General features: G+C 48.6%; 1 protein-coding gene across 1 annotated transcript in view; it reads right to left on the bottom strand.

Annotated features, from left to right (window-relative positions):
• Positions 1–1055: 1055 nt before the first annotated feature.
• Positions 1056–24823, bottom strand: part of LOC107116080 (paired box protein Pax-1-like) — a gene marked incomplete at its 5' end in the record, with an annotated part of 29022 nt that continues 5254 nt past the window's right edge. The window contains 4 exons of the mRNA XM_015417943.1: positions 1056–1451; positions 12271–12290; positions 18670–18895; positions 20567–20709. Coding sequence (XP_015273429.1) covers positions 1056–1451; positions 12271–12290; positions 18670–18895; positions 20567–20709 — 785 coding nt within the window. The remainder of the gene's footprint in view (positions 1452–12270; positions 12291–18669; positions 18896–20566; positions 20710–24823) is intronic.

Below are 24823 nucleotides of genomic sequence, written 5' to 3'. Positions count from 1 at the left end.
ACATTTGGATGAGTCCAGTGGCACCTTTAAGACCAACAGCTTTCTTCTTCCTATAAGCTTTCCTCTGCATAAAGGTAAAGGTTCCCTTGCTCGAAAGCCAGTCGAATCCGACTCTAGGGTTGCGGTGCTCTTCTCCGTTTCAAAGCTGAAGAGCCAGCGCTGTCTGAAGACACTTCCGTGGTCATGTGGCTGGCACGACTAAACGCCAAGGCGCACGGAACGCTGTTACCTTCCCACCAAAGCGGTACCTATTTATCTACTTGCAATTTCTTGCTTTCGAACTGCTAGGTTGGCAGGAGCTGGAACTAGAGATGGGAGCTCACTCTGTCATGTGGCACCCAGGTCTCAAACTGCTGAACTACCGACCTTCCACAGCCTGCAGCTCAGCGTCTTAACCACTTGAGCCACCGCATGCATCCTCTGCATGCACGCCCACAAAAAGCTTATGTCTGGAATAAAACTTTGTGGGTCATAAAGGCACCACTGGACTCAGACTTTGTTGGGTTGCTTCAGACCAACTCAGCTACCCCCCCCCCATCTATGATGATGGGTGCAATGAGAAATTATAGATATCAATTACTCACTTCACCCATCATCATCCAAATGTGTGTGTACACATATATATTTAGGGAGAATGTTTTTCCTCCCCCTGCCCAAGCAGCAGGGGGCAGCAGGAGGGGGGGGAGAAAAGGGTGTTTCCAGCGCCCACTGGCAGTCGGTGCACCCAGAGGAGAGAGCCTGCCCTGCTGCGAGCTGCAGTCCAGGGTTGCAACGACCGGGCTTCACGTTCTGACCTGCACTCAAACCAATGCTCCCTCTAAGCTGTGGAGTCTTGTGAGCAAAAACTCTACTTTGTGAGCTCCTGGCATGAAATTCGCGAGCGAGCGATTTGGCCGCTGCACAGATTAGTCTGCTCTGGAGCCCTCCTTCCTGCGCTGAGACGAAAATGTGTGAGCCGGAGGCTAAAAAAACTGTGAGCTAACTCACACTCACTCAGCTGAGAGGGAACACTGCCCCCAAACCACCAGGCATAGCGCCCGTTTCCCTTGGCATTGTCATGAAGGCTGCTCCTGGAAGTGCCGTTTCTTCCCCACTTTCACGCGTGCATCAAAAGCCCCGTCGAGCCACGGGTGTCTCTGGAAATCCTCCAAAGAGGCTTGAAGGCGAAAGAGTCCGCGGAGGTCGGTGTGGTGTCCCTGCGCGGGCCGCTCACGGCTTTGTTTCAAGGGCGACTCAGAGCCGCAGCCGCCGTCCGGATCCCTCCGCGGTTGCTTCGGGCCTCGCCTCGCCGTCGGGGCCGCCCCTCCGCCCCTTCCCCGCCTTTCCCAGCCCGCCCCGCGCAGTCTTCTAGGACGAGGAGGCCGGGAGAGAAAGTCCGGGGATGCTGCTGGCGAGGGCGTCGGGGGGAGCTTTGCCTCCCGCCGTGCTGGCGGCTGGTTTTCTGCCCGCACCTGCAAGAAACGGGGAAGGAGGAAAAAGAGAGACAGGTGAGGGGTGGAGGAAGAGGAGACACCTGCGCTTGTGCCCTGAACACGCAAGGGCAGGGGCGGGTTAACCAGTAAGCAGACGAAGCAGGTGCTTAGGGCACCGGGGCCAAAGGGGGCACCACAAAGTTGGCACCACAAAGTTGGGAAAAGGGTGGAAAGACCTACAAAGTTTAATTCTAGGTATAAGCGTTCGTGTGCACACACACCTTTATGACCAACTGTTGGAGTTTCAAGTTGCTTACACTTCAGCCATTACAGAGTTAAGTGTTGTTTGTTAGGAAACAGGATGTTAGTTACATAATGTATTCTACTGCGGAAAGTTTGTGGGAGTTGTTTAGCCTAATGAAGTGAACTGTAACCTTTGTATTGGTCAGCTAACGACTTGTTTGTGGAAATGCTTTGATCTAGCATTCATGTATTCACAAGGTTTATGGCTCTTTGTGTGAACCAGACGGGAAGCTCCCCTCTAGAAGCCAACACAGTTAGAAAGATGTAGCTGTTAGCATTTAGTACTGAGAGTAACTGCAAGTATGTAACCTTTTTATTTTATTTCTTTTAGCCAAAGTACCTTACCCATGCTTTATTTTGTTTTGCAGTAAATATATTTTTCTTTTACTAATGTGGCTCTTGTGTTTGCAAAATGACAATCGATCTTGAATCCCAGAATCCCAACACCAACGAAACAACCAAAGCTTATACCCAGAAATAAACTTTGTTGGTCTTAAAGGTCACACTTTTTTTCTGTTGTACAATGCAAGGGTTTCTCCAGTACAAAACCATTAATTTCAACAGAGCAACTCTGCATAGGATGGCAGTGTGGATTGTGATGCAGAACTAGTCCAAATAGAGCCCGGAGGGGTGAACCCGTTTTTAGGCTGTACCACTTTTGACTACCAGGTTGGAACGTGGTGGTGGCATCCAGTCCTTCATGGGTGCAATTGCCAGGGTGGTTGGATAAGGTGATCCTGTTTACTGCAGGCAGAGAGGAACAGTCAACCTTGTGAATTCCCGCCTGCAGTTCAAAGTAACACGGCGCATAAACAGGTTTCCTGCCAATAAAAATGCTGAAATCCCAGAGAAACCATAAGGATAGAATTGTTCTGTTCTTCTAATAGGACTTGATCAAAATTGCCTTTTTTTTAGCTAGGTGGGGGCCACAGGATCTGAGCACCTGTATCCAACCACTTACAGCTGTGTATATTTCCCACACTGGTTGTTCTAGGGTGGCCATATTTTGAAAAGCAAAAAAGCATGTTTCCCAGCTGACTACTTCAAACAAGTGATCTCATTGTATAGACCCCGTCTATTTAAACGGTGATAATTGCTACTAACTAGGAATATTCCTAAGCTTCCAACCCAAAAAGAGGACATTTTCGTCCGTTTTTTAACAAGAGCCCAAAAGAGGATGGACACCAAAAACAGAGGACGTGTACTCTAAAAAGAGGACATCTGGTAGCAAACGTTCCTGTTAATCTCCACAGTGTTTTAAGCAGAAATTCTATCTTGTGAGTGAAAAAAGCTAGTAGCATTAAAGTTGTGAGTGAGTCTACATTTGACTATCGTGTAAATTAGATTTTTGGAAGGTTATTTCCATAACCTTGTAAAAATTGCAGAATAAATTATTTTACATTATATCATTTTAAGAATGATTTATTTAAACAGTATAGCAGAAAACAGAATCAAGTCACATTTCACCTACCCCTTTCCACTATTTTTGTATACCTGGTCTCCAGAGAACAGATCTACCCACCCCTTTCCACTATATTGGTAGACCTGGCCTCTGTAGAACAGGTCTACCTACTTCAGTCAACTATATTGGTAGACCTGGCCTTGGACTGTCACCCTGTGCTGAGCCTTAGAAAACATACCAGCACCTGTGGGGGGGACGACACCTCTTGTAGTCTACTTTGTGTGTTTTTGAGTGAAATATGACAACCAGCATTGCAGGCCAAGCATAACTGAAGAGGAACAATTATTGTCAGAACCCTGCCTAGCCTAACAAACAGGAAGTTGTTTAAATGTCATCAACCTGCCCAAACTACTTGTTTATTCAAATATTTATAACCCAGTTTTCCCTGTGACTCAAGGCAGCTTACAAATCATAGGTAAAGGTAAAGGTTCCCTTGCTCGAAAGCCAGTCGAATCTGACTCTAGGGTTGCAGTGCTCATCTCCATTTCAAAGCCGAAGAGCCAGCACTGTCCGAAGACGTTTCCATGGTCGTGTGGCCAGCATGACTCAACACCAAGGCGCACGGAACGCTGTTCCCTTCCCACCGAAGTGGTACCTATTTATCTACTTGCAATTTCTTGCTTTCGAACTGCTAGGTTGGCAGGAGCTGGAACTAGAGATGGGAGCTCACTCCATCATGCGGCACCCGGGTCTCGAACTGCTGAACTACTGACCTTCCAAAGCCTGCAGTTCAGCGTCTTAACCCCTTGAGCCACCGCAGCTCCTTACAAATGAAAAGCATAATAGGGGTGTGCAAAAAAAAAATCATTCTTCTGGCTCCATTATAGTCAAAGGTTTCCGTAAACTGTAATGGAGAATCAATCCCTGGGTATCTGGGACTCTGCGGGGGCCTGTTTTTCAACCCCACCCCCTCCAGTCTCAAAAAGATTGGGCCAGGGGATCCAGTTCTATGGGCCACAGAAGGAGGCGCCCCCATCCTCCATTGATTCCAATGGAGGGGGAAATGAGCATATGGGCTGAAAGCAGTAATCCTTGTGCTGCCTGTTACAATTTTGTGTGCCAGCACACCCTAGCACAGCTTCGAGGGAACTATGCATGGTAACCCTTTTGTTCTTAAAGCACCTACAAATGTATGGGGTCTCAGGGGTGATGAGTAAATACAGGCAGGGCTCATTTCCTGCAGGAGCACACAGGATCGGAGCTCCGGCAGTAAGGAGCCCAGAGGGTGGGCACATGCAACAAGCCCCACCCCTTGCTCCCAGCAGCTCCCCCTCGCTTTTCCCAGCCCACTGGCCAACCCAGTGGAGCACTGCCACAAGCTGGCCCTCAAGCTGCTCCACCACTGCCTGGGCCACGGGACCCAGCCTGCCCAGGCTCTGCCTGTCCCCATGCCAGCCTTGGCCTCTGCCATTCTTCGATTGGGCTTTCCCCATTTAAGGCTTTATATGGTTATGACAGCCCGCCGGTACCTTTCCTGGAGGGGGGAAAGGACTTGGGGGTGGGGGATGCTGCACAATGGTGTCAACGGTTAAAGGAGTCGTGGCCTCTCCTTTGCAAGACTTTGAATACTGCTAAGGAAACGTACAAGTCCCAGGCTGATGAGAGAAGGGTGGGGGGATGGGCTCTGCAGCCTGGCGACTCAGTCTATGTATCTACAAAAAACATTCAGGTGTTGCGCCCTAGCTGAAAACTGGGGTGGAAATACATTGGTCCCTTCAAGGTGAAAAGGGTGCTCAATGATGTCGCTGTGGACTCAGATCTGCCAAAGAATTTGAGGAAACTTCACTCTGTATTTCATTTCAGCCTCCTGAAATGGGATTCTGGTTCCAGTCCATGGCGTCCATCGAAGTCGGTGCCCCCTCCTATCTTAATTGAGGGCGAGGAACATTATGAGGTCTCTAAAATTTTGGACTCTGAGCTTAAACGTGGGAAATTGTTCTATTTGGTGGAATGGTAGGATTTTGGACCCCAGCACCTCGAATGGGTGGACGTAGGGGATATTCGGGCCCCTCAGTTGCCGCAGACGTTCCGTAGCGACTTCCCGGACAAACTGGAAGATCCCCCAGACTGCCCAGGAGGCCTCCCAGGGTGGTCGGGAGAAGCTGAATTTTGGGAGGGCAGAATGTCAGCTATGCTGCCATGATAGTTGTGGACGCTATAGGCTTCCCCTTTACTGTGTATTAATTACTGCTGCATTCCTTCTGTGCTTCTTCTATGCTGTAACGCTGTTATCTCTAAGCGGTGCAGGTGGTGTAGTGTCTGGGCCTGGGAGAACCATGGGAGCACTATCGGTTCCCAGCCTCGGCTCTAACTGTCTGAGGCTCCTTCTCCCACGCGCGGGAATATGGCTAATTGGCCTATAGTGGGGGGTGTGCATACGAATGCCCTATATCCCATTATGCTTGTAGGGGTGACGCCATTCTTAACAGTACTTCTGTCAACGCATCTATAGCTCTGCAATAAAGTATTACCTTTCTGATAAGCGTGTTGCTGGCTGTGGGTTCTGACACCTATGAGGAGCTCCGTCCTGCCTCCTGTGCCCTGCCCTGTCACTGCCCTGGCCCCTACCTGCTTGAGGCCATGCACATCCTCCACACCACCTTCCTTGACCCACAAGCAGCCACACACTTTCCTGCACTTGCCGGCCATCCAAAACAGTCCAGTGGCACCTTTAAGACCAAGTTTTATTCAGGTACGAGCTCTCCCTCCTCTGCGAGGACAGATCTGCACATCCCTCCACCAATAGCTAGCAATCCAAAACAGTCCAGTGGAGCCAGAGCGGTGGGTGTTGCCTTCTGACATACTTCCGATGATGCCAGGGGGTGTGGCATATGCAAATGAGTTATGCTAATGAGTTATGCTAATGAGCTCCTGCACCTCTTTTTCTGCGAAATGACCCCTGAATACAGGTAAGAAAATGATACTCTGCCCTATAGTACTGGTATGAAACTTGAATTACTTTACCCCTGGATGGGCTTCTACATGGTGGTTAGAGGGTTAGAGTAGGATCTGGGATAAAGGTAAAGGTTCCCTTGCTCGAAAGCCAGTCCAATCCGACTCTAGGGTTGTGGTGCTCATCTCTGTTTCAAAGCCAAAGAGCCAGCACTGCCCGAAGACGTTTCCGTGGTCATGTGGCCGGCATGACTAAACACCAAGGTGCACGGAACGCTGTTCCCTTCCCACTGAAGTGGTACCTATTTATCTACTTGCAATTTCTTGCTTTCAAACTGCTAGGTTGGCAGGAGCTGGGGCCAGAGACGGGAGCTCACTCCGTCATGCGCCACACTCGGGTCTCAAACTGCTGAACTACAGGCCTTCCACAGCCTGCAGTTCAGCGTCTTAACCCCTTGAGCCACCGCAGCTCCTAGGATCTGGGATACTCAGGTTCAAACCCCTGCCCTGCCCTGCCCTGCCCTGCCCTGGAAGCTGGCTGGTGACCTAGTGGGCCAGTCACACCCATTCAGACTGACCTACCTCACAAGGTTGTGAATGATGCTAAAATGGAGGATTATGCAAGCCACTCTGGATCCCCATTTTGGAGAAAGGTGGGGTATAAATGAAGTTAAATACGTAGAAAGCTTTGCTCCTCCTGTCTGTCGAATAGCTGTAAGCCAGGAAGATTTTTTTTTTTAAACAGCCAGATATTGTTCTTAATACAGCAGATTTCCCTCCTTTTCTTCCCTCACTCCCCTTGGAAATGGAGAGAGAGTGCTCCTTGCCAAAGCTTCGGCAAAGAAGCCGGTGATTTTTTCCCCCTTAATTGGGGTTTTCCGATAATACTAGGTATGATGGGTACTAAATTCTCTCTCTCTCTCCCTTTCACACACACGCAAAATATTTAATGGCTATCAGCTGCCTGTATAGTTTGTCCACATTGACAACTCCTGTGTCTGAGTTGACAGGACATCTCCAGCACAGATCACACAAGTTGGAACTTGAAGTCATTAAATGAGAAATATGTATCCCGCACAGACAATTCAATGTCACTGTATATCGTGAAACAGCAGATCTGGTGGATTTTTCTGTCGCACTGTGAAAAGGTTTCAGTCACAAACCATTGGCACAAAAGACATTTCCCTTACTACACACCAGAATGCCTTGGCTGAGAAGTCTCACTGAGAATTACGGGGTCTCTTCCTTCTAGCCTGGCCCCCAATCCCAATATTTCCCTGTAGCCTTCGGTTTTAGCACCTTAGTCTTCACCTACAACTGACAGTCACCTAAGTGTATTTGGGTTTGTTCAAATTCCTCTCTTGTGACCCTTGGTATTCATCCTTTTCTTGTGAAAATTTTTATTGTAAGCTCCTCAGGGCAGTGACCTGCCTCTCTGGAACTTTTAAAACACAATACCAATGAGAAAAAGGTTGTCCAATATAACACATTTGATTCCTTTTGATGGGACCTTTAACAATGCCCCTAAACTATGCCCATGACCTCCAACCTATCTACAGCAGAGTAGGGGGGGGGGGAACAGTTGGAACAGAGCTGACATCTGTAGCTTGGTCTGTTCTTGCAAGAAATTAAGCATCCCAAAGAAGAATGAATGTCCTATACACCTGTGCATGTGGCTCCTAAAATTTGGAAGTAAGCCCTATTGAGACCAACTTGCTTCCAAATGACCGTGCTTCACACTCCTGGGTATCCGCTGTTTGGTCCACTTATCAAACAGATTGGAACACGTGCTAAATTGGTGCTGCACTTAACCATATGGACAAAACAGGCTAAAATAAACCAAATCCTAGACAATATCTGTTTCTTGATTGCATTGTTTAAAGTCTGGGGAAAGGGGTTTGCTTTCGGAATTATAAATATCCTCCTGGTCCCTTCCTCTTGATACAGTGTTGAGTGTTTGCTGTCTCTAAAAAGAACAGGAGTGCATTTGGATTTATCCATGTTAAGAAGCAGCCTGTGCAGAGATTTATAGTTAGGCCGGAGCTACACTGGAAGGTGGTGGGTTCGTTTTTAATTCAGGAATGCTATGCCCCAAAGCAGAGGAGAAACTGATTTTTAGAACAAAAGGTTGAAGGGGAGTAGATTTTTCTTATAATCACTAAACTATCCTGCCCACCAATGCTCCCTCTAGGCTGTGGAGTCTTGTGAGCAAAAATTCTATTTTGTGAGCTCCTGGCATTAAAGTTGTGAGCGAGCGATTTGGATACTGCATAAATTAGTCTGCTCTGGAGCCATCCTTCCTGAGCTCAGGCAAAAATGTGTGAGCCGGAGGCTAAAAAACTGAGCTAGCTCACACTAACTCAGTTTAGAGGGAACACTGGTGCCCACCTAGGTCACAGTAGGTGTTGTAGCCAAACGTAGGGAAGGTAGGACAGTGGCACACGAATCCCTCCACAACCATCCAGCGACTCCAGTCCATCTTCTGTAGTTTGATGCTCATTCTGCAAATGGGGGCTTTAATTCTCTGTCAGGATCATTCTTTTTACAAATAATTGTATGTGGGATTCCTGGGCTGAACTCATTGTGTTGGAATTGCAAGTTGCTTACACTTCAGTCATTACAGAGTTAAATGTTGTTTGTTAGGAAACAGGATGTTATGTTACATAATGCATTCAACGGCGGGAAAGTTTGTGGGAGTTGTTTATCCTAATGAAGTGACCTGTAACCTTTGTATTGGTCAACTAACATCTTGTTTGTAGAAATGCTTTGATCTAGCATTAATGTATTCACAAGTTTATGGCCCTTTGTGTGAACCAAAAAGGTTCTAGAAGTCTTCTAGAAGTCAAGAGAGATAGAAAGATGTAGCTGTTAGCATATATTACTGAGTGTAACTGCAAATATGTAACTTTTTATTCTATTTATTTTATCCAAAGTACCATACCCATGTTTTATTTTGTTTTTATAGTAAAGATATTTTTCTTTTACTAAGTGTGGCCCTGTGTTTGCAATACAACCATCGACCCTGAATCAAAGAATCCCAACAAAGTGGTAGCAGAGCACGGGTTTATTTGCAACACAAAAGAAGCCCACTGTTTTCTTGAACTGAATTACAAAAGGCAGAGAGAGTTCTTTTTAAAGTTAGAAGCTTTTGGCCACGAGATTTTGTTTACCGGACCTGCAAAGAGATTCCTGCTCATGCTGGAGACAAGTCTACAGGTCAACAGAGCTAACTAATCCCTGCATACCCTCCAGCCAAAAAGAAGTGAGAATTACACAGCAGCCCTTTCAAACCGAGAGAATGTCGAGCGGTGACGAACCAGCATCTGGATCAAGATCAATGCCTGTGAGTAACAATGGAAATACTACAGTGCGTGGTGCACCAAACTTTCAAATCCCTACCTTAGCTGCCCACAACTATAGATGGTGGTCAACTGAGACAAAAATAGCTTTAACAGTGCATGATGCTGAAGATGTTTTAAGCAAGAATGTCCCTGATCAGGAGCCACAGAAAAGAGAATTTCTGAAAAGAGATGCAGTTGAAAAAGGCTTAATTATGAGTTATGTTAACGCAATGGAATGCCAGTTGCTAGTGGATTGTGAGACAGCTAAAGACATGGTGGGAATGGCTCAAAGGTCATTATGGGCAAAAGGATGATTCACAAGCATTATTCCTTAGACAAAGCATGCACAGTATTAAAATACATGAAGGTGAATCAGTTGCTAAACACTTGGATAAAATTCTGAAAATTGTATCTGATATAAGAGCTTCAGGAAACACACTCCCTGACAAAGAGATCATTGTTTCTATCTTCAATAGTCTACCTGAGAGTTTCAAAAATCAAATTGCTGTATTACAAGCACAGAAAGACCTGACTGTTGATTTTACTGTAAATTATCTGACACAAGAAGGGATCTTTTTGGGACAACAAACAAAATGTTAGTTCTGAGAGTACAATCTGACAGAAATGCAAATCTTAAGAATCATTGGCTTGTGGATTCTGGAAGCTATAGTCATGTGTGTAATAAAAGAGAATGCTTTATTGAGGTTGATGAACATAAACGTCCCAGCCTGCAACAGTTTAATGGTCAAGAATTAAATATTCAAGGATGTGGTTCTGTATTGCTGAGAGTTATGAACATAAATCAGAAAACTGAGGAGATTCTACTGAAGGATTGTGTCTATGCGTCTGAAGGTACAAATAACATACTCTCAACTAGGAGAATTGTGGAAAATTGATACAGAGTCCTTGTTGGAAAAGAAGATAGCTGCATTTTTTTATGTTAACTCTAAATTTAAATTAATGTTACATGAAAAAGATGGTTTACTTTATTTGGAAAATATTGTTGAGAATGATGATGTTGAAAATGATGATGATATTGAGAATGATTTTGAAAATGCTAATGATGTGCAGAATGTTGATGATGCTAATGATGTTAATGGGCTGTGTGTAGTACCATGCAACCTGTGTGTGAGCATAAAAATTGTCTTTTTAAATGGCATGTAACAATGGGTCACCGTAATGTGAAAAGTGTACAAAAATTATTGAGAGAATGTAACACTAATGTTGTTGATTGTAATCAAATGCAAAATGGTTGTGATGTATGTATCAGAGCAAAGGGAAAATCCCCAAGCTACAAAGGTAATTCTACTGTCCACAGTGAGAAATTTCTAGAAACAGTGTACTCAGACATAGTAGGACCTATAAAGGCATCAGCTGGTGGAAGTAGATACTTTCTAACCTTTATGGAAGCAAAATCCAGATATGATTTTGTCTACTTGATCAAAAGCAAAGATCAAGTTTTTGATAAGTTCAAAGCTTACATTGCATCTGTGAAAAATATGTTTGGCAAAGTTCCAGAAGTGTTCTTTACAGATAATGGAACAGAATACAGTAGCAGTGAGTTCCAAAGGTTTATGGAACAAGAAGGCATTGTACATAAAACCACAGTGCCTTATTCCCCACAACAGAATGGCACAGCTGAGAGACTAAACAGGACCATTCAAGAAATGGCTCGCTCCATGCTTATGCAATCTGGACTTTCTGATTTCTGTTGGGCTGAAGCTGTCAATATTTGCATAACAGAATACCTTCCAAAGTGACAGGCCTAACTCCGTTTGAGATTTGGTATGGCAGAAAGCCAGCTCTAAAACATTTAAGACCATTTGGTTCCAAAGCTTACGCATTCATACCCAAGCAAAGAAGGGGAAAGCTAGACCCTCGAGCAGAACTTGGTATCCTTGTTGGGTATGCACTTGGAGGAAGAGGATATAGAATCATGGATCCTAATACTCGTATGATCAAAGACTGTAATGTGGTACATATAGATGGCAACAGCGTGTTACAAGTCCCTGAATAAGCTGAGTCCAGTGTGCAAACTGAACAGCACACTACAGCAGATGTTTCTTTCAGTGACCTGGTCATTTGGCAACCTGCAGAGACCACCTGTGAACAGGCAGGTCCACCTTCAATAGAAAGTACTGAATCAGAAGGGGAAGCAGGAAACCTTAGGCCAAGGGAGACAGAGACACAGACTGCAACTACTGTGAGAAGATCAGCAAGGGACAACAAAGCCGTACCACCACCGAGACTTGGCATTTGTGCAACTGTACATCTTGTCAAAGAACCTTCAAACTGGAGAGACATAAAAAGACTACCTACACCAGAGAGAAACAAATGGATGGATGCAATGAATGATGAAATCAGATCCTTACATGAGAAGCAAGCTTCTCCTGGAAGAAAAGCTATCGACAACAAATGGGTGCTCAAGGTGAAATACAATCCTGATGGTAGTGTGGAAAGATACAAAGCACATCTAGTGGCAAAAGGCTATACGCAAAAATATGGACTTGATTAAACTGATACTTTCGCACCTGTAGTAAGTCACACATCTTTCAGAATGCTCTTAAGCATAGCAGCCTCAAGAGGCATGCATGTGGAACATGTGGACATCAAAACTGCTTTTCTTAATGCAGAATTAACTGAGGAAATCTACATGAAGCAACCTGACGGTTTTCAAGAAGAAGGAAAAGAGGATCTTGTCTGTAGACTTAAAAAGGATCTTTATGGACAAAAACAATCTGCAAAGGGATGGAATGATAAACTTATGTTATTACAAAAGCAAGTCTTCAAACAAGGAGAAGCTGAATCCTGTCTGTTTACAAGGATCAAGAATGGACAATACCAATATGTGCTTACTCACGTTGATGATCTGATTTTGTGCTGTCAAAACAAAGAAGAAACATTATTTAATTAAATTAATTAATTAAACAGAGATGTGGAGGTGAAACAACTGGGAGATATAAAACACTACCTTGGAATACAAATTGAGAGAATGGACGATGGGAGTTTTCTCTTGAATCAGAAACACAAAATTATGGACTTTGTTGACTCTATGGGCATAAAGAAACATGGAAACATTAACACACCAATGGAATCAGCTTACCTAGACCTGCCCGATGGAAACTTACTTGAGAACAATCATGAATACAGAGAAGCAAATGGAAAGCTCTTGTACCTAAGCCGAGTTCCTGGACCAGACATCTCTACTGCAGTTGGAATCTTAAGCAGAAAGACGAGTTCACCAAATAATCATGTCTGGAATGCTGTGAAAAGACTAGCCAGATACCTCATGAAAACAGCTGATCGAAAGTTATTGACTTCAGCCTCTGACGACCCAAGACTAGTTGGATAAATGGACGCCAACTGGAGGGAAAAGGAAGAAGATGGAAAATCAACTCGTGGATACTTATTCTACTACGGAAACAGTGTGATTCACTGGGTCAGTAAAAAGCAACAAATTGTCGCTCAATCTACTGCTGAAAGAATGTGTGTCGGCTCAAGCTGCCTGCAATGAGCTAGAATGGATCATCTACATGCTAAAGGGCTTCGGCATAGAAGAACCTAAGCCAATACTCATGTTTGAAGATAATGAGGCATGTATAAACTTGTGCAAAGGCGAAAATACAAAGACAAGCAGCAGACACATTGCCATCAAATGTCTTTTAGTGAAAGATATGCAAAAGAAAGGACTGATTGAAGTTCAATACTGTCCTACTGAAGAAATGATCGCGGACATTTTGACTACCTACACTCAGCGCAGCCAAGATCACAAACCTATGTAAGAAGATGAACCTAATCGATCCAAAGCATGACTGAAATGTTAGAACGTGAGAAGGGGTGTTGGAATTGCAAGTTGCTTACACTTCAGTCATTACAGAGTTAAATGTTGTTTGTTAGGAAACAGGATGTTACGTTACATAATGTATTCAACCGCGGGAAAGTTTGTGGGAGTTGTTTATCCTAATGAAGTGACCTGTAACCTTTGTATTGGTCAACTAACATCTTGTTTGTAGAAATGCTTTGATCTAGCATTGATGTATTCACAAGTTTATGGCCCTTTGTGTGAACCAAAGAGGTAGTTCTCTTCTAGAAGTCAAGAGAGATAGAAAGATGTAGCTGTTAGCATATATTACTGAGAGTAACTGCAAGTATGTTTTTATTCTATTTATTTTATCCAAAGTACCATACCAATGTTTTATTTTGTTTTTATAGCAAAGATATTTTTCTTTTACTAAGTGTGGCCCTGTGTTTGCAATACAACCATCGACCCTGAATCAAAGAATCCCAACACATTGACTGGAATCAAATTATGTCCTGGTTGGGCCAAATGCTCTTCTTGCAAAAGGAATTTCTGGATGGCCAAGTGTGCTAGCGATGACCGGGGGAGGGCCAAAGTCTTCTGCAGTTTTGAGATGAATCAGAAACACTGCTCCATGCTTTAGCTTTGCAACAGTCAGATCCCTCAGCGAAACTGGAATTAAGCTATTCATCTGACAGCAAGCCATGACAAAATTGATAATATACTGATAATGAAACTGATTGGAGAGGTTTTCAGTGTACTCCTTCTCAGCCGAAATGTGCAGCCTTTACCTATTCGAATGTACCAACAGGCATCTATTTACATGTATCTGCTCATCTGCTTGTGGTCTCAGTGAGTTAAGTTAGTGCAGTAAGCGAATACCTACTAGCACAGGATAAAACAGCAAGAGTCCAGTAGCACCTTAAAGACTAACAAAGTCTGGCGGCAGGATAGGAGCTCTCCTGAGTCACTGCTGGCTTTGTGAGTCATGGCTTACAGGATAATGTTGGGAAACTGTTGGGTGTTACATGTTAAAAACACTCAGTATATATGGGGTTAAATGTATGTTTGTGTTGCTCACAGGAAATCACATGTTTCATTTAGCCAATGGTAGTTTAGGACTACAAGCCCTGGGAAAACCATCCCTGATCTAGGAGTTTCATTGGAAGTATTTTAGCATTTTATGGCTCCTCTTCCCGTCTTTGTGTTCTGTTCTGAAGAAGAAGTAAGAGAAGCCATTGCTAGCTCTTCTAGTGTTGTCCTTTGTAGTGTAAAGATGTAGCTATTTAGCTCTGTTGTTATTTTCATCCCAGTTACCCTTTCCTTATGCTAGGATGTAGTAAAACTTTTCTATTTTAAACACACATGGACTCTGACTCTGAATTATTTTAATCTGGCATTGCTAAACTATTCTAACTCTGCTGAATTACAAGTTTTAATTTTAAAAATCCAACAGAAACAGATCAGCCGTCAAGACATCTGGAAGCTGACTCCACAAATGAGAGCAGGGTGTGTGTTTTTTTTTAAATTGAGATTTGAGTACTGAAACTGAAATCACACCAACGATCCATTTGGTACAAACCCGTTTAAAACGGCCTGATTATCACGCCTTCTTTAAAACGAATAGATCTAAAACTAGACCTACAACGATTGTCACCCCTTGGCTATTTATTATTCTACTGAGCAATGACGTCAGGGTCCTGAACCCACGGAACCCGTTGACCAACTCAGACTGTTTAGGATCCAAGCTTCTGAGCAGGTTTGGAGACAGGAAAGCAGGGAGGAAAAGACCCTTTCAACGGTGAAATACGTTGTGGTTTATTTTTCTTTAAAAAGGGTCTTCCTCGGGCTGGAATTCTCTGAAAGGGAAGGGGGAGAGGAAGCAATGTTCCCTCTAAGCTGAGTTAGAGTGAGCCAGCTCACAGTTTTCTAGCCTCCGGCTCACACATTTTCATCTCCGCTCAGGAAGGAGGGCTCCGGAGCAAACTAATTTCTGCAGCAGCCAAATGGCTCGCTCACCACTTGAATGCCAGCAGCTCACAAAGTAGAATGTTTGCTCACAAGACTCCACAGCTTCGAGGGAGCATTGGAGAGGAGCTGCGCCTTCCTTCAAGAGAGATCTTCCCCGCGAGTTGGCGGTTCGGAAAACGGAACCCCGGAATGGATGCGCTACACCAGAGGCTGGATTTTAAGCGGCGGGGCAGCATCACGCAGTCTGCAGCCATTCCAGTCCATGGGGGGGTCTCCCTTTTTATTTGAAAAGAAATTTCAGGAAGAAATGAAATAGCCGTCGAAGGAAGGGCACAACCGTTCGGCACAGGTAGTTCATTAATCGCCTGGATCGTAGTAGTGCCTTCAGATTTGTCGAGAGGAACGGCATTTCAGGTTCAGGGGGCGTGAACGAAACCCACTGACCGAAAGATTCGTTCTGGGAAAGAGGACTCCAAATTACTCGCCGGCCCGGCCGTTTCAACTGACGGTCGCCGAAAAACGAGACAGGGGGGGGGGGGGGGGGAGAGAAAACGCTTCCCTCGAGGAGTCCGAGCAAAGTGATGTCAAAACTAGGAAACAGACTACCGTATGTATCAGCAAGCAAAGCCAAGCCAAGCCAGGCCTTCATTGATAACCAGGCCGCGCCGTCGAAAGAAAGCGAACGGAGCGCCTTCGAGTTTATTTTGCAAACTCCGAAAGAAAAACAAAACGGGCAGTCTTCTGACCGCCGGACCGCCTTTCCCTACTCGCGAGTCTCTCTTCCTTGTCCCAGAACGCGAGCTGGTTCCAGCCTCGAGATTTATGGCCTTCCAAAGGCTGCCCTGCAAATCACTCTCTGGAGCTGGTGGTGACCAGAAAGCGAGCCTGTCGCTCTCTTTCTCTGTTAAAAAAAAAACCATCGCCACTCTTTTTTGCCTGCTGATTGAACACGCCATCCTCTCTCCGTGACTCCATTGCATTGCCTGACCAAGTGCGCGCACCCACGGAAGTTCACACCTTGAATAAAACTTCGCTGGTCTTAAAGGTGCCCGACTGAACCTCGTTCTGTAGTTGGAGCGCTGGCCCGATTGTCCCCCCTCGCCCATCGAACTCATCGCCCTGCGCGGCCGGCCAGGAAACGTCGAGCCCGGTTATTTTCTGCTCCATCCCGGGCGAGAAAACTAGGCGCGAAGACTGGCGTGTCCCTTAAAGGCCGCCCGCCTGCCCAGGAGCTGGGAGTTGGTCTCGGAAGCGCCCCACTGCAGTGCCTCCCTCTAAGTAGTGGGGTCTTGTGAGCAAAAATTCTGCTTTGTGAGCTACCGGCCTGAAAGTTGTGAGCGAGCGATTGGGCTGCTGCCGGAGGCTAAAAAAACCGGTGAGCTAGCTCACACTAACTCAGCTTAGAGGGAGCACTGCGGGGCAGCCCGCGACAGAGAGCAGAGACTCCCGGGAAGGCGGATTTCAAGCGAAGGCCCGCTGCAAACTCTGCTCCTGGCTGGCGGGTGGGGGTGTAGCAGTTTAGGGGGGGGACGCAGGTGTCCCTCGGAGGATGGAGTTGCTGGACTGGTTTCATCGCCTGCGTTGAACGCCAGGAACCCAAAAGCCAGCAGCTGGTTCGGACTCGAGCACCAAGTTGCGCCCACAGTGCAATCCGGAGAAGAGCCACGCACCCTTCTAAGACCACCGGCTTCTGTCTGCTCAGGATTGCACCGTGAGACTTGCTTCCTAGGTGTTGGGTGTTACAAGTTAAAACACTTTTCAGTATTTACTGGGTCAATGATGTTTGTTAAATCACATGTTTGTTTGTAACCAATCTGTTTTAGACAGGTAGAAAGCCCGGGAAGTTCAGATCTAGTTTGTTGTTCTGATTGGAGACCAAAGTGCCAAGTATTAGCATTTTATGGCTTCTCTTCCCGTCTTGTGCTTCTTTGTTCTGACCAAGAAGAAGAAGAAGAAGCCCTCTTTTCTGCCATTTTCAGCCTAGCTGTAAGGATGTAGGCATATTAGCTCTTTGTTATTTTACATCCTGTGTACCTTTTCCCCATGCTAGGTTGTAGTGAACTTTTATTCTTTTAAACACACCACGGACTCTGCCTCCTTAATACTCTGCTGATTCACTTTAAAATTGTTGGGAGTTACAAATTAAAACACTGTTCAGTATTTACTGGGTTAATACTGTGTACTAAATCACATGTTTGTTTGTATCCAATCTGTTTAGAGAGCTAGAAAGCCCGGCAACTTCAGATCTAGTTTGTTGTTCTGATTGGAGACGAGAGTGGCCAGTATTAGCATTTTATGGCTCTTTGTCCTGAGCAAGAAGAAGTTCAGTCTTCATTAGGCTTCTGCCATGTTCTGTCTAGCTGTAAGGATGTAGGCATATTAGCTCTTTGTTATTTTACATTCCGTGTACCTTTTCCCGATGCTAGGTTGTAGTAAACTTTTATATTTAAATCACACCATGGACTCTGACTCTTTAATACTCTGCTGAATGCTGATTACTCTGCTGATTAACTATAGAAATACCTCCAACAAAAATTAAGAATCCCTAACACTAGGTCACGTCTTAGGATCCGCCGCAGGTGCCCCAAGGAGCGCAGCGGGAGCGTTTCTCCCTTCTCAGCCGAGGGGTTGCAGCGGGCTCCGCCTGGAGTAACTCTTCCTTCGCTGGCCTAAGGCTGCTTGCAAGCCGGGCTCGCATTTTGCGCCGTGGCGTAAGCCTGAGCTTCCACGCGACCCCCGAAAGAAGAGGCGGGGGGGACCCCCAAATCCAACCCTGCACGCTTCCTCGTTGGGGAAACGATCGCCCCTTCCCTTTCGAAAATTTAATTTTCTTTTCCCCCAACTGTCTGCGTGCCTTTGGGGGCACTTCCAGGCCTCGCCGGGGGCTCCGCGAGGCCCGCTTGGATCTGACACTCCGAAAAGGACCACACACACGCCGCCCGCCCCGGGGCCCCGCCGGGCGAGAGGGGTCGCTGCGCCGAAGGCCTTATGCGGCGGGAGGGCGGGCGGGATATGCCACGGGAAGGAAAATATTTGGCTAAGACGGGGTTCCTTTTCCTACCCGGAAAGCACCCCCGACGTCTGATTGAACTGCCCGGGGAGGGGCACTCAGCGGCGGCCAGAACGCGAAGTGACCCACCGAGACCCCCGAGGCCGGCTTTCGGAGGCCCCCACGCCACGTGAGCCCACCTGCAATCGAGGACTCCGCCGGCTGACCCCGAGAAACGCGCCCCTCCTCCTGTCCCCCTCCTCCCCGAGTCGCCGGTCCCCTTGACCGCCCCGACGGCGCAGAACAGAAGGGCGCCTGCCAGGATGGAGCAGCGGGGCTCTGTGCAGGGCCCCGGGCCGAAAAGGAGGCCGAGCCCGCCGCCAGACCAAGGACCCCCCCGCCGCCCGGCCCTTCGCTCCGTCCCCGCCCGACCGCCTCCCTCGGCGCACTTGGAAAGGCAGCCTTTCACGACTCAGCCGCCGCTGCCTTTCCGTCCTTACCTTCTCGGGAGGGGGGGTGCTTGAAGGCCGCGGGGGCGGGCAGCTCCCCCCCGTGGAGAGCCATGCCGGGCGCGTGGTGGTGGGCCAGGGGGCTGCCTTGCGTCTGCCAGGGGTGGGCCGGGCTCAGGTAGCTCCCGGCGGGGCCGCCGTAGACGCCGGGCTGGTTGGAGGCCGGGTAGGCGCAGGGGGGCAGGAAGGTGCTCACCGCCGAGAGTCCAGGGGGAGCCTGTGTGGGGGGGGGAGAGAGCGAGATTCGGTGGGTGCGGAAGCGCCGAGCAAAAAAGACCCTCTCCAGGCCGACCCCCGCCCTGATCCCGAACACGCGGACGTGGAGGGAAGTTTGCCTCCCAGAAACACCAATAACAACAGCTGGACTATTGGGGTCTCCCCTGCATCACTCTCCGTCCAGTAAACAGGCAGGTGGGTAGAGCTTCAGGTCAGAAGGTATTAGAAGAAGAAGAGAATGGATTTATACCCCGCCCTTCACTTGGAGTCTCAGAGCGGTTTACAATCTTCTTTCCCTTCCCCTCCCCACAACAGACACCCTGGGAGGTAGGCGGGGCTGAGAGAGCTCTCTCGAGGACTGCTCTTTCCAGAACAGCTCTGCCACAGCTTTGGCTTGCCCAAGGTCATCCAGCAGCTGAAGGTGGAGGAGTGGGGAATCAAACCCGGTTCTCCCAGATTAGAGTCCGAGCGCTTAACCACTACAGCAAACTGGCACACACACAAAACCTACTTCTTCAGATGCCATTTTGGTCCGGACAAAAATTTCTATCTTTCGTTCCTGGTTGCTTTTTGCAACAACAGTCTAACGGGGCTGCCCTTCTGGGTCCAGTCAACGGCGGCGGCATTTACAGAACCCAGGTCTGAATTCTGGAGCGACCAGGCGCAGCCGGATCCTGAACTAAGACGCGGGTATTCAAGAGTGTTGGGTATTACAAGTTGAAAACACTCAGTATATCTGGGGTTAAATGTTTGTTTATGTTACTCCCAGGAAGTCACATGCTCCTCATGCAACCAATGTTCTTTAGCTGTGGAATTCCCCGGGAATTTTCTCCCTAATCTAGGAATTTGATTGGGACCAAAGTGTCAAGGTGTATTACCATTTTATGGCTTCTCTTCCCGTCTTTGTTTGCTGTTCTGAAGGAAAACAAGAAGAGCTGCCATAATCTCTCTCTTCTAGTTTTGTCTTTGTAGTGTAAGGATGTAGCCGATTATGCTCTTTTGTTATTTTCATCCCAGTTACCCTTCCCATGCTAGAATTTACCAACAAAGAGGAACGTTTTAAGAGACGAGACCTTCAGCGAAAACGCAAACGGAGCTCCAGCCCGTAAGTGTTGGAATCGCTCCGCCCTTGCCTAATTGGTACATTTCATCCTGAAACGAAGAACCCTCTTGCTGGAACGAACTCTTGGACTGGAGTCACACAGGCGTGGCGCGGGGAGACTTCTCTCCCCTTCACCAGCGTTTTCTCTCCCACCCCTCTTGAGTTTGATCGCTCATAAACATCGATCCGGAGTTAGTCTGTTGCTGCAAAAAGTTAAAAAGCCCAGTTGCACCTTTAAGGCTAACAAACTTTATTAGAGTAGCATAGGCTTTCGAGAAACACAGCTCTCTTCGTCAGATCAGTTCTTAAAGGTGCTACCGGGCTTTTTACTATTTTGCATCTCACAAATAGAAACTGAAAAAAGTATTCTCGGAGGGGGGGGGGCTTTTTAGTCTCCTTTCCCACCAGCTCCCTGCGATGGCGCCGGATCGCCCTTGCACGCACCGACCCCAGCGGCCCTTCGCCCCAGCTTCAGTCTGGCTCCTTCTCGCCTGGGTTTCTTCTCCGCGGATCTCTGACCGCGTCGCACCCCCAAGACAGAAGGCCCTCCTGGCGGGCCGGCGCGGTTACCTGGGGATATTTAATGTCCGTCTCCCCCGCCGACTTGTCCAGCGCGTTGACGCCTTGCCCGGCTGTCGAGAAGGCGGTCCTGTTGACACTCGGCCAGTCTTCCATCTTGGGAGGGTAGGGAGAGCTCTCGGTCCCGGCCAGAGCTCCTGGGGTGGGGGAGATGGGAGGTTGCATTAAGGATCGTGTACGGGTTGATTTATTCACTTTGTGCATAGTCCTCCTTTCTCGCAAGGAGGATTACACAGAGGGGGCCAAGTACAATGGACCAAATGGGGCATTCAGTAGCCAGTGTTCCCTCTAAGCTGAGTTAGTGTGAGCTAGCTCACAGTTTTTTAGTCTTTGGCTCACACATTTTTGTCTTAGCTCAGGAAGGAGGGCTCCAGAGCAAACTAATTTATGCAGTAGCCAAATTGCTCACTCACAACTTTAATGTCAGTAGCTCACAAAGTACCCCCCCCCCCCCCCCCCCCCCCCCCCCCCCCCCCCCCCCCCCCCCCCCCCCCCCCCCCCCCCCCCCCCCCCCCCCCACCCCCCCCCCCCCCCCCCAGAAAGGACTGAAGTATCCACAGGACACGTTAAGCCAGGGTGTCAAACATGCGGCCCCCCCAGAGGGCTTCTATCAGGCCCGCAGTGGAACTGGCTGTCTTCTGCTGCTTTTTCCAGTTAAGCTGCTGCTGCTCGTCGGTTTGCAGCTTACAGATACACACCTGAACAGCACACTCAACCGCACAGACATTTTGGTGTAATAATTCAGAGCAAGAGGGGTCAGTTATCAGGCACTGTTAAATAAACAAAATATTGCAAGAGTGCTAATGTTTTAAGCATGCTTTTATTTTAAGTTAAAAAAAACATATTTAATTGTGTTTGTGTCCTTTACAAAGTTTATATCTCCGCTGCCTGGCATTACCTTTTATGACACACGTGGCCCGGCCAGACAAGGTCTTATTTATGTCAGATCCGGCCCTCATAACAAATGAATTCGACACCCCTGCATTGAGTGGTGTAGAGGTTACATAAATGCGATCTTCCTTGCAAGAAGCCAAACACAGGACTACGGAGCACAGGCAAGTTTGTAAAAGCATTTTGTGCAGCAGCGAAGGAGAGACCAGCTCTTCTCCCACGCGAGCCCCCGACCCCCCCCCCCGCCCCCCAGTTTCATCCCTTTGGCTGGATGCTTCGCTGCACCCAGAGCCCGGCGTTGCAAGGGGAGATTTTGCGGAGGAGGCCGAAGGAGGAACACTCTCCGAAGCGTCGCAACCCACCCTCCCTCACCGGGCGAAGACGGACCAGCCAGTTTCACCTGGAAGCCCCAGCCGGTCCAGACGGAGCGGGCTAACAGAGAACGCCCGGCCCGTCTCTTCCGAGCCCCGCGGCCCGCGCCGTCTGGGTGGGGAGCGCTTCCCGAGGGGGACATCTCTGCGGGGAGCCGAACTCCCGCGGAGATGCCGGCCGGGTGCCTGCTGGGCGCTGGGGGGCAGATCGGCCGGGTGCTTTTGCGGGACACCCGAGGTCCCAAGCGCAGGGGGAAGCCGCGCTGGAAGGCGAAAGCCTCAAATTGCAAACAGCTTGTTTGGCCAGGGTTTCATTCCAAACATCTCCTTTCTGACAGGGGGGGCGCCATTCCAGTTTTCAGGGAGAGGGGGGGGCGTGTGGGCGTCCTAGATGCCCAACCATCTTGGATACATGCCGGGCTAAATTTAGAAAGCGCTCGCGGGTCGGGGGGGGGGGTTATCTTGCTTTTATCGTTCGGAAGACCTGGAGGCGAGCAACGTTACCGGCGCAGGAACAGCCGCTCTCTCCCTTTTCAGGGGGGAAAGCGGGGGCGGGGGAGCTCGGGGGTCCCTTGAAGGGGTTAGGACCGGTGGCGGGAGCGGGCCCAGCGCTCAGCATTCGTAGGCAGGTGTCTGTGAAGGCCGGAGGCACCCTGGAGGGGGGGCCTGCCTTCACCGGTGCCGCCTGCAGCTTTCACAAACATCTGCCAGCAAAGGCTGACTTGCCCCACTCAGCGGGAGCTCCCGCAGTTTGGAAAGCCGTATACACATACGGAATCAACCCTGACTGTTCCCTGGAAGGCCAGATAATGAAACTGAAGCGCAAATACTTTGGCCACCCAATGAGAAGGGAGCACTCACTGGAGGAGGCCCTGATGCTGGGATGGATTGAAGGTCAAAGAAGATGGTCAAAGCAAATGGTATTCCCAATAGTCATGTATGACTGCGAGAGTTGGACTATAAGGAAGGCCGAGCTCCGAAGAATAGATTCTTTTGAACTATGGTGCTGGAGAAGACTCTTGAGAGTCCCTTGGACTGCAAGGAGAGCAAATCAGTCAATCCTCAAAGAAATCAACCCGGACTGTTCCCTGGAAGGCCAGATAGTGAAACTGAAGCTCAAATACTTTGGCCACCCAATGAGAAGGGAGCACTCACTGGAGAAGACCCTGATGCTGGGAAAGATTGAAGGTCAAAGAAGACGGGGACGGCAAAGGATGAGATGGTCAGACAGTGTCATAGATGCAACGAACATGAAGTTGAGCCAGCTTCAGAGGACGGCGGAAGACAGGAGGGCCTGGCGGGATCTGGTCCATGGGGTCGCGACGAGTCGGACTCGACTGTGCGACTGAACAACAACAAATACACACACATACACACACAGCGAGGCTTCCCTTCCCTGAGGAGGTGCCTGGAATCAGTGTTCCCTCTAAGCCGAGTCCGTGTGAGCGAGCTCACAGTTTTTTAGCCTCTGGCTCACACGTTTTTTGTCTTTGCTCAGGAGGGATGGCTCCAGAGCAAACTCATTTATGCAGCAGCCAAATGGCTCGCTCACAACTTCAATGCCCGTAGCTCCCAAAAAAGGATTCTTGCTCACCAAACTCCACAGCTTAGAGGGGACATTGCAATTGCGCGAAGAAAGGCCGGGTTGGTTTTGACGGGCAACCCCCCTCGGCCGATCCCCAGGACCTAGCAAACTCCGCGTTCCCTGTGCCATGGAGCAGGGAGCCAGGAGGCTGCGGCCGGGGGTCCTTTCGATACGCGGGCCTTCCCGAAGGAAGGGGAAAGGGAGCGGGTCTGCGCGTCGCTCTTTCTGGAGAAGCAAGGCGGAGAGACCGGATCGAGCCTTCCATGGCGAGCAAATGGGGGCCGGGGCGGAGAGGGATCTGGCCCGAAGGAGCGGCGACAGAAGCCGGCTCCGGGGCTCCGGTCCCCCCGGCGAGACAGGGAGAGGGCGGTAGTCAGAAGGGCTCGGGAGTTTGCGGTCGCCGTCTATCATCGCTGCGAAAATATTTTCCACATTTTTCCCTAAGAAGTTCAAGATGTCCGGGCCTTCTTCGGCTAAGCTGCCGGAGTTTTGTCTGCCGAGTTCTGGCTCTCGGGGTTGGTTCCGCTCCCGCCTCCTCCGGGCTCCGCGCCGCCGGGCGTCAAGGAGCGGGGCGAATACTGGGGGGGGGGACTGCCGAGAGGGTGTCCCCCCCCCAAAAAAAAAAACATTTTAGGCGCACCTAAAAATGTTCAGCGCACCTCCTATGCGTGTTAAATCAGAAGGCCCGCTTTATTGAATTGGGGCTTTCTCCCGGGTAAAGCGCTCACCGGAGCGCCGCCAGATTCGCTTCCCCCCCCCCAAGTCAAGCAAAGGACAGTCATCTTCTGGTGTCTCTTGAGTGGGGGGGGATGTTCTGGGGGGGCATATTTTGCTAATCGCACGACTTCTAAGCAGTTCAGAGGGGGGGGGGAACCTTCAATTTCAGACCGACCCAAGCCCAGAAGGTGCGCTGCTAGTGACCCTAGACCCTAGACCCCCTCCCGAGTGACTCTGAAAATAGCCTGGCTTCTTTTTACAATGGGAATTTTGATACCCTCAAGACGGGCTCTTGGAGGTTTCTACACACACACACACACATAAATTCCCAGCGTGAACTCTGCAGTCCTGGTCTCTAGCAAGAAGGCCATTCACACAGATACTCGCCTCTGGATTCTGCCCTCGGAGAACAGATTTATTTTCCAGAATCCGTGCACATTTTTGTAAAAACCCCACTGCCATTCAAATTGAGGTCCGGTGGTCGTCCAAGGCCTAACTGTCTCCGGGGGTCCCTACCGTGAGAACGGGGCCGGAGTGTAGGAAACAGTTGCTTAAAAACAACCGCCAACGGAAAGGCATGGCCTTCTTTCTTTCTTTCTTTCTTTCTTTCTTTCTTTCTTTCTTTCTTTCTTTCTTTCTCTCTCTCTCTCTTTCTCTCTCTCTTTCTCTCTCTCTTTCTCTCTT

The sequence above is a fragment of the Gekko japonicus genome, unplaced genomic scaffold, assembly GCF_001447785.1.
Source record: "Gekko japonicus isolate JY-2015 unplaced genomic scaffold, Gekko_japonicus_V1.1 scaffold882, whole genome shotgun sequence".
NCBI lineage: Eukaryota > Metazoa > Chordata > Lepidosauria > Squamata > Gekkonidae > Gekko > Gekko japonicus.
Note: the sequence above shows the minus strand (reverse complement) of the source record. Positions and strands in the feature narration are given on the sequence as shown.